General features: G+C 38.8%; 1 protein-coding gene across 1 annotated transcript; it reads right to left on the bottom strand.

The window, feature by feature from the left end:
- Positions 1 to 11,743: 11,743 nt before the first annotated feature.
- Positions 11,744 to 13,708, bottom strand: LOC126486555 (DDB1- and CUL4-associated factor 12-like protein 2). The gene has a single exon (XM_050118837.1). It carries the CDS (start codon positions 13,463 to 13,465, stop codon positions 11,975 to 11,977), a length of 1,491 nt encoding a protein of 496 aa, XP_049974794.1. The 5' UTR covers positions 13,466 to 13,708; the 3' UTR covers positions 11,744 to 11,974.
- Positions 13,709 to 15,760: the final 2,052 nt, after the last annotated feature.

Genomic DNA, 15,760 nt, shown 5'->3' on the forward strand with positions numbered 1-15,760 from the left:
CAATTCATATGGCATATGCACATATTAGAGATATCTACCTGGATAAACTAACTCTGATGATGCTTTATGTTCCTTTGTAAAATAACTATTTGTAATGTAAGGGTCACTTTAAGCCTTTTGAGAAATGTTAATAGATTTCTCACACCAAAGTTTAAATACTACAAATGTGTTGGTTAAGTAATCATAAATAAAAAGCAATATAAAACTTGAGCTAGTCTTTCTTTTTTCTCTTACAATATTTTTTTTATTTTTTCCATTCAAAAATTTACACTTCCACCCCTCCTTTCATTCCCCACCCACTCCCACAACCCCCCTCCTCTCTCCTCCTCCTTTCTTAAGAGAGGGCAGGGTACCCGGCCCTGTGGGAAGTCCAAGGTCCTCTCCTCTCCATCCAGGCCTAGGAAGGTGTGCATCCAAATAGACTAGGGTCCCAAAAAGCCAGTACATGCAGTAGAGACAAATCCCAGTGCCATTATCATTGGCTTCTCAGTCAGCCCCCATTGGCAGCCACATTCAGAGAGTCCCCGTCCAGCTGGATTTGGTGAGCTCCCATTAGATCAGGCACACTGTCTCAGTGAGTAGACCAACCCCTCCTGGTCCTAATTTCCTTGCTCATCTTCTCCCTCCTTCTGCTCTTCAACTGGACCTTGGGAGCTCAGTTCATTGCTCTGATGAGGGTCTCTGTCTCTATCTCCATCCATCGCCAGATGAAGATTCTATGGTGATATTCGACATAATCATCAGTGTGATAGTGGGGGGAAGGCCAGCCTCTCCTCTGCTACCCAAGTACCTAGCTGGGGACATCCCTGTGAATACCTGGGATCCCCTCTAGAGCCAAGTCTCTTGCCAACCGTAAAATGGCTCCCTTAACGTAGATATCTTCTTCCCTGCTCCTATATCTGCCCTTCCTCCATCTCCACCTTCCCACTCCCCCAACTTTTTCTTCTCCCTTCTCTTTCCCCTTCCCACATCCCCACCCCCACCCCAAACCCCACCCCCATGCTCCCAACTTTTGCCCAGCGATCTTGTTTGCTTCCAATTTCCAGGAGGATCTATATATGTTTTTCTTTGGGTTCACCTTGTTATTTGGCTTTTCTAGGCTTGTGAACTATAGGCTCAATGTCCTTTGTTTATGGCTAGAGTCCACTAACCATATTCATCCTTTTGGGTATGGGTTATCTCACTCAGGATAGTGTTTTCTATATCCATCCATTTGCATGCAAAATTAAGATGTCATTGCTTTTGAGCTAGTCTTATATTCAGGAAAGTATGATAGATTTATTGTCTGTTTTCTTTTGAGGATCTGAGGAGTGTATTTAAAGAATTCAGTGAATCCCCTCATCTCAACAGTGCTTTTACTTTTGCTTATAAATGCTTTTTAAAAAAGTTTTATTAGCTGTAATTTGTCATTTCTAGCTGTAATAATAGCGAACCTTTCCATAATACATGCATATTTTGTTACTTTTAATATTTAAATTCTTGTGAACCATATTTTAAAATTGCTTCTATGAAGCATCTTCATATTTTCAAATTAGCATTAGGATAGTCTATATTAGTCTTTATAGATAATTACAAGTTTATCAGTCATTGACAGAATTTTGGCAATGTGATTTATAGACGAATACTGATAACAAAACATGAACAAATTGTCATATTGAGTGAGATTATTTTTTCTATAGGAAGTCATTGGCAGTACAGATACCTAATTTCACTAAGCCCTGTATAAAGTAAAATATACTCCTTAAACTTGATGCTGGCATTTTCAATACTGGATTAATAATTTTTATTGAAGAAAAATATCATTATGTTTATGTAAAATATCTATGTTGATTATTGTAGTGGTTTGAATATAAACTCTTAAGGATAGCACTATTAGATGTGGCTATGTTGGAGACAGTGTGCCATTGTGGGAGTGGCACGGAACAGGACCGAGAGAACATGTTGCAGTCAGCAGAGCTTTGAGGAGTTGGAGATCTAAAGAGTGTTTTAACATAAGATATGGAGTTGCAGAGCTTCTAATTTTCACAGCTGGTTTATGGTCTTGCTTTGGTCCAGTATTTCATCCTTATGCCCACTTTCCTATGTTTTAGAACAGTAATACATATTCTGTGTTATTATATGTTGGAAGTGTGTGATTTGTTTTCTTATTTTGATTTTGTAAACAATTATAATTAAGAAATTGCCTAAATCTCACGACGAGACTTTGAACTTTGAAACATCATTGAGATGGTGGTAAGCTGTGTGGTCTGACTAAATGCATTTTGCACTATGATACTGTTACAAGCTTATGGGAGCTAGGGAGTATAATGTGGTAGTTTGAATGTAATTGTGCACTACTCCATAATCTCGTAGGGAATGGCACTATTAGGAAGTGTGGACTTGTTGGAAGAAATGTTTCACTGTGAGGACAGACTTTGAGGTTTCCTATGCTCAAACTATGTCTAGTGACACACACCATTTCCTGTTGATTGAGGGCCAAGATGTTAGACTCTCAACTCTATCTCCAGCACACTGTCTCCCTGTGTGCTGCCATGTCCCACCACAATAATAGACCAAATCTCTGAAAATAAAAGCCACCATAATTAAATGGTTTTCCTTTAAAAGAGTTGCCATGGTCATGGTATCTCTTCACAGCAATAGAAAACTAAGAAAATTATACAATTTAAAATTTTAAATTTTTTGATGTTTCACTATCTCAAAAATTGGAGATGCCAAGTTATCATTCATTACACAGTACTCGGCTGAGCAAATTGGAAAAAGACAATAACAATAACAGATGTTGTGGGTGCTCTGCCATTAGTTTGACTTGTGTTTTTCATTTTGAGACTGGATGAGTCATCCACAGAGAGTTATAAAGTAACACAAGGAAGATTCAAGATTTTAATAAGACATTACCTTGAGTTCTTTACACTGAAGATATTTTATCTCTGTCTGGATACATATATTTATGTATGAGAATACTCACACAAAGATAGAAGGCCCAATATACAGGAATAATAAAATGCTATGTGAGTGAAGATAGAACTCTGACTACTTCAGGTATTGTGGTGTGTGTGTGTGTGTGAGAGAGACAAAAGTCACATTGTTCTTTAAAAATCTGAAAGTTCAAATATATTTTCTATCTAATGTTATTTCTCAGCAGAAGGTCCTGATCCTATTGCCAATGCGCCTGAATATTTGCTTGAGTAATACTTTTTTTAACCAAGGAGGAAGTATAGAAATTGACTATATATTATCTGAGAGAATATAACTTTTATTTTTTCATAATGTACTGACTGGTTTTGTCATCAAAGAGGAAGGATCCTCAGTTGTGGAAATGCCTCCATGAGATTCATCTCTAAGCCATTCTTTTCAGGTAGTGATCCATGGGCCAGTGCACACATGGTGCTGTGCCTGGGATGGTTTTCAGGGTTCTATAAAAAATCAGGGTCCATGGGGAAGCAAACCAGTAAGAAGCACCCCACAATGATATCTGCATCAGCTCCTGCCTTCAGGTTCCTGCACTACTTGAGTTCCTGTGCTCACTTACTTCAATGATGGACTATTATCTGGAAATGTAAGTCAAATAAACACTTTCCTCCTCAACTTGCCCTTTGTCCATGGTGTTTCACCACAGGAAAAAAAAACCCTAACTAAGATGCATAATAATACTATGTTCTTGGGTGTTTAAATTAAAATCACTTAGAAGAATTAAATGAAAGATATAAGAAGGAAACTAGTAAAGGTACTTAACTGATTTTGTTTACATTATTTAAAACCACTGATTTAATTTATTATTTATTAATTCATTGAATTCATCTACATAGAGCTGCGTCAAGCATACATTATCAAGTGTGTCAATATAAAAGCTAATAGATAAAGTCTATGAAAGTACAAATGATCAATTTCAGTTATCATGCCTCTATTCAGTTTTATCCTTCCAGTGGTAAGTATTTGTGATAATTATTTGTTTATTTGCAAGTCCAGGAAGTCATGTTGAGGAGAGGGAGGAAGGAATGTATGAGCCAGAAGTGGGTGTTCATCACAAGAGTAAACACAGAAGCAACTGGCCTGCTCATGAGAGAACACAGACTATGGACTTGTAACGCTTTTGTAGGTGAGGATGTCTATATAAAAGAAACCCTATTTTTTCCCCTGTAAGACATTCTTATTAAATATATTTCTATGTATTAAAGTAGTTATATGCTACCACAAGAGCAATTGCTCAACTGTGTTCATAGCAGAATTATTTATAATAACCAGAAAGTAGAAACAACCTAGATGCCTTTCAGCAGAAGAATTAGTAAAAAAAAAAAAAGTGGTACATTTACACAATGGATTATTACTCAGGTGTTTAAAATAATTTTATGAAATATGCAGGTGAAAATTTGCAGGTGAATGGATAAAACTAGAAAAAAATCATCTTGAGTGAGATAAACTAGACCCAGAAAGAGAAACATGGTATGCACTCATTCATAAGTGAATATTAGCTGTAAAGTAAAGGATAACTGTTATGGACTATTACTTTAACTAGGCAAAGATGTTTTAAATTTGTTTATTTTACAGAATATTACTTTAACTATATAAAGGTGTGTTGCATTTATTTATGCTGTATTTTTCAATGGTGTAAAGGTATGTTGTTTTTGCTTATGCTACATTTGTTTTATTACATAAAATGGTGTTGCTGTTTAATCTTGCCTGCCTAAGACACCTGATTAGTCTAATAAAAAACTGAATGGCCAATTGCTAGGGAGGAGAAAGGATAGACAGACAAACTGGCAGAGAGAATAAGTAGGAGGAGGAATCTGGGCTTAAGAGAACAGAGAACTAGAGAGAAAGAACCACCAGACAGAGAGGCATGGAGGAGAACTCAAAGAATTAAGGAAATGTAAAAAGCCCCAAGGCAAAACATAGATAAAGAAAAATAGGTTAATTTAAGTAATAAGAGCCAGTGGGAAATGCATAAGTTAAGGCTGAGAATTCATAACTAATATTAAGTCTCCATGTATTGATTTGTGAGCAGTTTTGCGCCCCCCTCACAATGACTGCTACAGAAAACCATGCTAAAATCCACAGACCCAGAGACACTAAGTATCAAACATGGCCCAAAGGGGCACTCATGGATTTCTCTGGGAAGAGGAAATAGAAGAGATCTCCTGATTAGACTGGGGGTGGTAGGGAAACATAGCTTGAGGGATCTGGTTGATGGGTGGATGGACAAGGAGAGTAATGAAAGGGATTTATTTCTTCATAGGAGGCACATTTTGGAGTGATATAGAAACCTGATGCAAGCGAAACTACCACCGATCTTCAAGGATGACCCCAGCTAAGACACCTTGCAATACTGGGTAGGTATCTTGAACTGTCCTTCCCCTGTAATCAGACTGGTTACTACATTAATTATCATGAGTAACTGAAAAAAAAATTCAGATATTCACATCCAAGCACTGGGCCAAACCCAGGGAATCCCATTGAGGAGAGGCAGGAAGGATTGTATGAGCTGGGGGTAGAGTATTATCACAAGAGAAGCCACAGAAACAACTTACCTGCTCATGTCATGAGAGCACACAGACTATGGACCAATAGCTAGGAAGCCTGCATGGGACTTGCCTTGGCCCTCTGCACATGAGGGATGGTTGTTAGACTTGGTCTTCTTGTGGGACTCCTGGTAGTGGAAGCAGAGCCTTTCCCTAACACATTAGCTGGCTTTTGAAAACCTGTTCCTAATTTTGGGTGGCCTTGTCTATTATTAATGCAAGGAGAGGTGTTTAGTCTTATCTCACCTTGATATGCCATGCTTTGTTGGTACCCATGGAAGGCCTGCCCCTTTCTGAAGAGATGTGGAAAAGGGGTGAATTGGGGAGGGGGAGAAACAAGAGGAGTAGAGGGAGGGAATGATTTTGGATTCCCTTTGGTATGCTCTGACTAGCATTGGTAAATAAACTGTCTTGAGCCTACACAGGGAATAGATGTAGGTGGGTAAAAATAAGCTGAATGCTGGGAGAAAGAAGGAGGAGTTAAGGAGAAGCCATGTAGCCCTGCCTGAGACTGACACTGAAACTTTAGCCAGTAAGCCATAGCCATGTGGCTATGGATTAATAGAAATGGGTTAAATTAATGTGTAAGAGTTAGGCAATAAGAAGCTAGAGTTAATGGGCCAAGCAGTTATTTAATTAATACAGTTTCTGTGAGATTATTTAGGGGCTAAACAGCTAGGAACCAATAAGCAGCCTCCTTACAACAGAGGAGGGGAAGGGAAAGCTGAGATCAAGATATGAAATAAATTAATAAGTTTAATTGAAAAAGGATTTTGGACAGATTTAAAAAATAAGTTATTTTTATTATAATTATATGTTAATTATATATAAGTTATATATACATATATAGCATATATTTATATTATATAAAAATATAAATAAGTTAATTATAATCTCAGAGTAAAAACGATAACTAAAAATAGTCTGTTTTAATAAAATGAATAGAAAAATTTGTAAAGTATTCATCTTCTTTTTTAGTGACTATGTACCCAATATACCCTTATAAATTTTGGAGCAGTAACTTTTTCTATCTACCCACTCTTTATCTCTTTATGTTGGAAGAAGTCTACTTATTTGTTCCTGACCACTCAGATAGCTTAGACCCAAAATAATCAGAGAGAAACTGTATATATTAAATCACTGGTTGGCCCATTAGCTCTAGCTTCTTATCGTCTAATCTCTTACATATTAATTTAACCTATTTCCATTAATCTGTGTATTGCCACATGGCAGTGACTTACTGGCAAAGTTTTGGCATGTCTGACTCTGGTGCTGGCTCCATGGCTTCTCTCTGACTCTGCCTCCTTTCTCCCAGCATTCAGCTTAGTTTTCCCCACCTAGCTCTGTTCTTCTATAGCTTGCTGTAGGCCCAAAGCAGTTCCTTTATTTATCAATGGTAATCATGGCATACAAAGGAAAATCCCACATCATCTTTATCCTCTTTACATAATACTTTTCTCTTTACAACACCACGTAATAAAACTGATCTTTCCATGTTTGTCAGAGCTGAGAATAAAATAGTGTAGGACTTGCATTATTAGTTTATGACCCCAGATGTATGAATGTAAGTGTTAAATTACTGAGAGATTATTTTTTGGTATATTTCACAGCTAGACCCCTTCTCATCTTCAGAATTATAGCTGAAAATATGAGAGTAGGTAAAACCAATAGATGTCATTGTGTTTTAAAATGAACGAAAATTTTGGTCATATACTAAATAGAAATATATTAGAAAATATTTTGAAGATGGTTGTGACTAAGAAGAAAAGTTCAGGGAAATTTTCAAAAAACACAGATTCTTCCAATTGGTAGGTATGAAGTCATATCTTCTTCACCTATAACCAGGTCAGAAATATTTATGTCACTATTTTGCAGCCACTTTGATGTTGTGCTTATCCAAGTCTCATAGTGATTCCCTGGAACTGATTTGGTTGAGGAGCTGAGACGAGAAACATAATATTATGAACCTACCAAATATTGGTGGGATTAAAAAGAATTTCATAATTTTTTAACACTGAATTCTTAACCTGCCTTTATAAAAACAATATAGCTGGTTATTCACTGTTACAAATGTTCTTATAACTGTTTCCATGAACTTTCATACTATGTTGAGATGGATTCTTTCATATTTAGCCCGTTTCATATCCTTGCTATCATTACTTTCCTTTATCATTTTCCTCCCTCATACAATTCAGGATTAGAAAACTATTTTCATTGATATTCCTCTCTGTCTTCTAAAGAAATGCACATTACAATGTGGACTTTTATAATATTCTATAAATATATGAAATATGTAACAAATTTACTATTCCATTGCCTTCTATAGAAAAATATGTTGTTAATAATATTGCATATATTCTTATATTTATTGTATCATTTTTCTTTCTTTTATTTTTAAAAAAATGGGATTATAAGATGTATCTTATTTGCATGTTATTAATTTTACCTAGCAATAACATTAATGACAATTTAAACTTCCAAGTACACTAGAAATTTATTTCTCCAGTATTTTATCAACTGCATAATATCCCTTTTAGTGGGTGAGGGACTAACTAGACAAGCACACATGTGCAGATTATCAATGGTGCTTGCTACCTCAAAAAATCAGTCCTATGTTCAATGTGAAAGTATAGCTTGGAACATGTGAAAAACATTGTCAGTAAAAATTGACTTCTATCACAAAGGTCTTATAGATGTATCTTAGGTTTGAGTTGACATTTCTCAGTTTTATCTGTCAGACACTCTTTAGTTTCTGATTTCTAGTATACTGTCAAAATTCTGGTATGAGCCCGGCGAGGGTGGTGTACTCCTTTAGTTCCAGCACTTGGCAGGCACAGACTGGTGAATCTTCTTGAGTTTGAGGCCAGTCTTGACTACCTAGTGAGTTCCAGGACTGGCTTCACAGTTACAAAGAAACCCTGTCTTGAAAAGAGAAATATGGTATGATTATGGTCTTCTTCTTTATTATAGCACTAACATGGAGTTTTCCGATCCATTTTTAATTTCAGTTCTTAAAAGATACTAAGAAAATAGGCTTCATCAATTATGAGGCAAAAGATCCAACGTATTTTTTTTTAATTGTTAGTAAATAACCTCTGTCATGTTTGATCTAAGTGATTATACTAGCTTTCTTTTAGATTCCATTCCATTGCATACTTTTTCTTTTTGACGTTAGCATTTTATCCACATAACCTCAAAAATAGTCTCAGCATGCATGTTTTCCTGACTCATCTTGCTGATTCCAGAGGAATTGATATGCTTTTGTTTAATGCTAACTTTACCCTGCAGAGGTATTATTTACTTTTAAAGACCAATGATTATATTTAATGATTTTCATTATAAATAAAATTATAATTTTATTTATAACTTAAATAATAATTCTGAGGAAATGACTATATTTCCTATAGTACATCATTTATTCTCATGATCCGGAAAAGTTTGCAGAGACCTACTTTTATGTTACTGAATTTTGAAATGAAATATAGATTAATCACCTGAATGTGTGTAAAAGAGGGCTAAGGGTGAGGTAGACACAGCAAGTTGAGATCAGAGCAGGTGATGAGGTGATAGCCCACCTATGAAGATGACATGGTTTTTATAATGTTTCTAGGCATGCTGGTGTTGTGAGTACTAAATATAACACTCCGTGTTAGAATTAGTGGCCCAGAAATACTGCAGCTAAAATACTGCTTTGTGATCTAAGTCTGACTTTCCATTCTTCAAAAAGATAACAGCTATGGACAAATCTGGGCAGTCCTAAGTGCTCTGAAATATTGTCTAGAGAATTTAACTATGAAACTGGCTGGCATGTATAACAGTGATCAAGATTCAAATCGTAATTTACATATTGAAAAATTATCATTTTGTTTAGAGGTCATGATGGATGTCATAGTATTTTTTTCAAAAATATACCACTTACATTTTCTCACATATCTTTTGTTGCAATTACTTCCCAGTATTCTTTCTAAGCACGTGTTTCATTTTTCTCTAAAAGTAATAGAGTACCAGCATTTCAAAGTACTATCCTCCTAGCAATGAGAAATTATACCATATCCTTATAGTCACTTCTTCACTGGGTATACTAACCCAATAGGTGGCTCAGATTCAACAAACTAAACTCAGTTGGTCACTTTCCACTTGCATCTTCTATACTAATGTATCTACATTTATTTTTTGATACAAATTTTGTGTCCAAGACAGATTTTCAGCATTCACCATTTTTTTTTAGTTTCTTACCTCCATATAAAATTCCAAATATTATTTTTTTACTTTATTTCCTGCTCATGTTTTAATCTATTAATCCTCATATTTTTTCTTGAAGCTCTTTCAATGTCATCTGATTCATTTAGCATAACTGAAATCATGAAATTATAGACTACAAAACAAAAATAATTACAGGTACTCTTGATTAACTCAATTCCGTGTATGCAAATTTACACCTTGTTTACTTGTCTGATAGCATTTATATTGCTTGTCCTTATTTCCTTATGTTCTTAATCATTGTTCTAGAATGTAGCTTTTATGATGACCACAAAGGTGATTAATTCATTCACATTGGCCTAGAAATATTAAGAATTGGAGCATATGAAAATTTGATGGTACACCTTGAAAAAGGCCATGACAGTCTTCTACCCATCATTTACCCAAAATTTAATTTCTAGGAGTTCTTCTTTACAAATACTTTGACAAGTACAAGAATATATGCATCTAAATACTTACTGCATCAATAGTGCCTGTCAAAAACACAGCATTCCGACCGTGTAGTGAGTAACATACAATAAAAATCAAATTAGTTGCATCTGTATGAATGTTTAACAAAAGTGTATACATATATAGCGTTTATTTTATTATTTATGGGTAAATCACATATTCACAGGTATCCTTAGGCATGCATTGAATCTCTTTAAGTGGCTACATACACACAAAAATGTGGTAAACTATGGCCAAAGAACATATATCCAGTGGTGGGAGACTTTTCACTATATATCTTTTGGAAACATTATTTATGTGTATGTTTTTGTGTCTATGCGACTGTTGTCGATAAGTGTTCAAAGTTCTGCAGGGGACTGAAGAGGGTGGCAAATCCCCTGGAGCTGGAGTTAAAGGCAGTTATGATCCTCTGAACATGGGTACTGGGAACTGAAGTCAGGAATAGAGAAAGAGATCCTAACTGCTGAGCCGTGATCTCCAGACCCAGTATTATTTATCTTTTAATCTATAAAAGTTTCTTTACAAAAGCAAATGTGCAAAATGATCTGTGCATAGCTAAAGCCAAAGCTCCGCTCCTAGAAAATGTTGATTTTCATAAATACATTCCTTTAAGTACAATTAATAATAAAATTCATATTTAATCATTTTAAAATTTAGTTTAATTGCTAGGATGCTGAACACATTTGTATTCTATTTTTTCTATAATATATCACATACTCAGAAGTGATCCACATAAAATGATCCACATAGAGCCACATCTATGCATTCAATACAAAAATCAACTATACCTACTCTGGACATAACTATTGGGCTTTCATTGCAAATGACTACCTGGACTGCTTTTTGAAAAGTTAAAGTAATATTAATCTTCAAAAGACTTTCTCAATTATCTTGAAAATTTAGATCAGATTTGATTAGTTATGAAATTCTTAAACATAGATGGTACTGAGGAAAGCAGTTCATAATACAGTACTTTTAAAAGAGAAAGTTTTAGTACTTGTACATGGTAGTGCATAGGTTTTTCTGAAGTAAAAAAATGATTAATAGTTTGAACAATATAATATAATTCTGTAATATAATATATGTTAGAGCATTTTATGTACCCATAAGGTACAATCAACCAGTACTAATTTTCCCTACATTTAGATAAAAGACACTCCAAATGGTAATAATCTAGATCTTGAAGCACATTTTCTAATTTGATTGGGTTTTAAATGATTGATATTTTCTTAGATCAGTCCAATAGACATTTTATAAACATGTTTTCTCAAAATGCCAAATACATGAAATGTTTAAACGACTTGAACATATTATTGAGATGCTGGTAAAGCTAAACTGCTGAGTTGCAGGGAAAACAATGACTACATTAACCTAAAGAAAGAAAATACATAAATCACCCAGGAAGGGAAAGAGTAAGACTAATTCAATTTTTGTATGATACAGCAAAAAAATGTAGTGCTCTGAGAAAAGGTGCCAAAGCCACATCAAGTTTTGATTCTCTCTCTCTCTCTCTCTCCTCTCCTCTCCTCTCCTCTCCTCTCCTCTCCTCTCCTCTCCTCTCCTCTCTCCTCTTTCCTTTCTGTTTTCCCTCTCTCTGTGGCTGAGCACTAGAAAGTTGGGTAAATCCCTCTTGGAGATAAATCACACACAGAAGTGTGCATGCATACATCACACACAAGCATATATGTGAAGAACCTTAGCCTGAACTGAAAGATAAATCTTTGCATGTTCACAAGTGCATAAAGACTTTAGCTCCAGAGGCCTGCATAATTGCCATGGAGGCCTGAAGGGAGTGGACCTCCACCCACAAAGAGCTTCATTTCAGGCCAGTTGTAGCAGTGAGTGTAGAGTGCATTTGGGAATTCCTCAGTGCCACCAAAGTAGTTCACCCAGAGTTCATCTTGGTTGAGCCAGCCTCTGCCACAGGTGAGTTTGAGCTTCCTACCTGTGCGCATGAGAAAAGAGTCTGGACTGGCTGAGGCCCTCTCCTCCAGGAACTTCTGTGCACGGATGTCATAGAAGAGCAGGGAACCATGTCCAGTGCCCACTGTAATGATGTGCTGGTAGAAACTCAGAGAACGCACACCTGTGCCTCCCTCTCGGGAACACAAGGGTCTGATATTCTGCTGGCGTTGTCTTGGATCCAGGAATGAAACATGAGACTGGGATCCGACTGCATAGAGGGACAACTCGTCACAGTAGGTGAGACACACGTTCTCCCTGCAGTAGGGCAGCCTTAGGGACAGCAGCCTGGACAGGGAGCTCCGGGCTTTCCACAAGTGGAAGTAGCCATCCAGAGATACTGCTCCCAGCTCCTGGTTTTTGCCACTGAATGCAAGTGCTCTCACTTTGCGATTACCTGGGTTAGTGGTAGCCCTGGGAATGGCCTCCATGTCCCTTGGATGAATGTGCGAATACCATGGAATCTCTGAATCATTGTGCCAGGGAATGTTTCCACTGAACATGTCAGGATCAACCCGCCAGAGTGCCACAGTGCCGTCCCGTGATCCACTTACAACCACCGTGTCACTCATCCATGCAATGGCGAAGATCCAGTCCCTGTGGCCATTGCGATCCCCTAAACACACAGGGTCTAGGGTGGGCAGCTGGTATACTGCTAGACTGTTGGGGTTTTCACCCCCTGTGGCCAAGAGGGTCTTGGAGGGATTCAACTGGATGGCATGGATGCCACAGGTGGGTTGGGTATGGTTTTGTCCAGTTCCTCTGTCCTGCATCAGGGGAATGCGGGTAATTCTGCCAGTCTGGACGTCTACCACGAAGAGCGTGTTGCACTTGGTGCCACACACCACCTGCCTGGCATTTAGCCACTGCGACGCGAACACCTTGTTGAGGGGGCCAAGCGCCAGCTGGCGCTCCCTCAGCAGCTCTGGCAGCCTGAGGACCCCATAGTTGCGCAGGTCGCCCTCGAAGCCCGCCAGCCCCGTGTGGCCCTCGTCGCCCAGAGCCCGGCCCTTCAAGTAGTGCACCAAGGAACGGCGAGCCACGGGCCGCCGCGGCCTCTTGGCCAGCTGTAATGGCCCCTCCGCGTGGCCGGTCCCCGACGCCGCCGCAGCAGCCGGACCGGGAGACGAAGAACTCCCGGCGCCCCCCTCGACCTCGGCGGCTTTCCGCTTCCTGCTACCTGTTTGCTGAGGGGCCGTGGAGGGCGGCGGGCGGGCTGCAGCGGCGGTGGCGGCGCGGCGGCGGCGGCGGCGGCGCGTGGCACCCGTGTTGGCCATGGTGGTGTAGGGAACGGCTGTGTCTCCGAATCGATCAGGCTGGCACTGGGTCCCAGGGGCGGGGGGCTGGGAGATCCCTGGGGCTCCGTGTGTCCTGGGTCCCGGGTGCTTTGGTGCAAAAGAGGCGAAGGTGGCAGCGTGGCTTGACAAGGACTGTGAGCTTTGGAAGGAGCTGGGTGCCGGCGGAGAGAGGTGTTGAGGGTGGTGGCTGTTCAGGGGACCTGGTCTAGGGCGGAAAGTGCTGCCGTCTTGAGATGGTGAACTCCGTGTGGGAGGAAAGAGTCTGCTAGAGACCTGAGGGTGAGGGGCGGAGGCAGTGGGAGGGGCAGTTGGCCGTGGGGTGCTGGGTAGCACAATCCAGTCTGGGTGGGGGCTGGGGAGAAGCAAAGGGGATGGGCGTGCTGGAGGGCTGTGTGGAAACTCTGGGGAGATTCCTAGAGGGCTGAGCTTGGTAGCTAACACAAGTTTTTTTCATCAACCTCACAACAGCTTCCAACTAGCCTTAAAACCAAAACCTAAAATATAGTCAAGCAGAAAATCAAAAGGAGCACTGAGCGTGACATGTGGGAAGAAATAAATTCACATGTGGGAACACTTTTGACAAAGGTTGTTCTTTGAACTGGACCAGGAATGGGAGGCTTTTTAAAGTACCCTCTTTAGTTTCTTTGTGCACTGTTCTTGTAAGTCCCTCTGCTGATTGAGTTTTCAACCATTCTAACCTTATTTTTCTCTTGTTCCTCTTTATTTTCTGAACTTGAAGTTCCTGAGCTACTGAACTTGAATTCCTTGAGGATATCTTGCTGATTCCCACACCTCGACCCCAATTCGAGTAAGGGTATGGTAGTGAAAGTGTCGAAAATGAATCTCAGGGTTTTAAGTGGGCAAAAGTGGCATACAGGTAGGGACAGCCTGTTAGAGGTGAAGGGAATGGTGCTTCCTTACCTACTAACTTCTCGGGAACCTCAGAAGCCTTAGATGATAGGGTCCAGAGTAAGGGCAAGGAAGGGGTCCTAGAGAGAAAGGCATGCTCCTGCTCTCCAGTTAGTGAACAAACAGTCCACATAGTCCCAACCAGGACTTCTGCCAAGCTCCATTTCCTATGAGAGGTCATGTCAACCTCAGGAAGGGGCTTGAGGAACACACCAGATATCCCCAGGCACAGTGGGGAAAGAAAAGCGTTTCAATGGAACCACGTGGACACAATGTGAAAATGCAGATATCCAGAGTAAGGGTTTTGGCCCCCTCCGGGAGTAAGGGGATGTGTGGCTCTTGTGCAGCTTCAGTGTATCCAGTTCCTTTGTAGTCACACACTAAGCCTGACCAGTATCAACACATGTGTATGAGTGCGAGATTGGTAGCTCTCACAGAAGAGCATTTGCCAGATCTCTTTCACAAAATTCGATTTGTTAAGATAGAGGCATGTGTTATGGGTGTGTGTCCAACTTAATGTATCTAACCGGCCATATGAAATAATGAAGCTGTTTTATTGTTGGCTTTCCTTGTAAGCAGCCTTACATTTTTGTTTTTTTGTAAAGTTGTCTCAAGTCTACAAATTCCAGGTGCAAAATCCCATGGGCCAGTTTAAAATGTTATGGTCACTTGATAAAAAGAATAAACAAAACAATTTATACAAAAAGTTGGAGACATTTTGAAATGAAATTCCTTGATTTGACAAAATAAAATAAAATATTTGCAAAATAAAATATTGAGTTGTAATAATGCTGTGGAATCATCCTTGTGTCCACTGTGAATATATAATACTCTCATTGTTTTAATAAACTGCTAACTGGTCAATAGTTAGGCAGGAAGAGGTGTAAAATGGAGATAATACCACCCATCACATGGTCATTTGTGAGTAAATGATCCTCTCTCTTCCTCTCTCTCTCTCTCTCTCTCTCTCTCTCTCTCTCTCTCTCTCTCTCTGTGTGTGTGTGTGTCTGTGTGTACTTTTGTATATGAATTTTTGTGTCAGAAAGAAAGAGAGTGGAGGAGTCAACAGGAAGATAGAAACAGAAATGTACATGATATTAGCACATAATAAGATCCTCTTAAAACAGGGCTGATTTTCTTCCTTTCCACTATTTACCATTAGAAAGGTAGTGTGGTATCCAGGATAATGGAGTTTTTGAGACCCACCATAGTGTAAAACAAACATATTCATCATTACTAAAAATTTGTATATTCTGGAACAAAATGTTTGTAGAATTGGCTACTCTTCTACTTCCATAAATCTCAATTGTGTTGTGAAACTGTAGATGAATATTCAAAAGGGAATAATATATTCTAGAAATACAT

Source organism: Alexandromys fortis, unplaced genomic scaffold, assembly GCF_014885135.2.
Source record: "Alexandromys fortis isolate MF-2015 unplaced genomic scaffold, M_Fortis_MF-2015_v1.1 scaffold_114, whole genome shotgun sequence".
Lineage (NCBI taxonomy): Eukaryota > Metazoa > Chordata > Mammalia > Rodentia > Cricetidae > Alexandromys > Alexandromys fortis.

What these genes read in the sequence shown, in the direction of transcription:
- LOC126486555 (XM_050118837.1), bottom strand. Translation starts at nt 13,465, where the DNA reads ATGGCCAACACGGGTGCCACGCGCCGCCGCCGCCGCCGCCGCGCCGCC.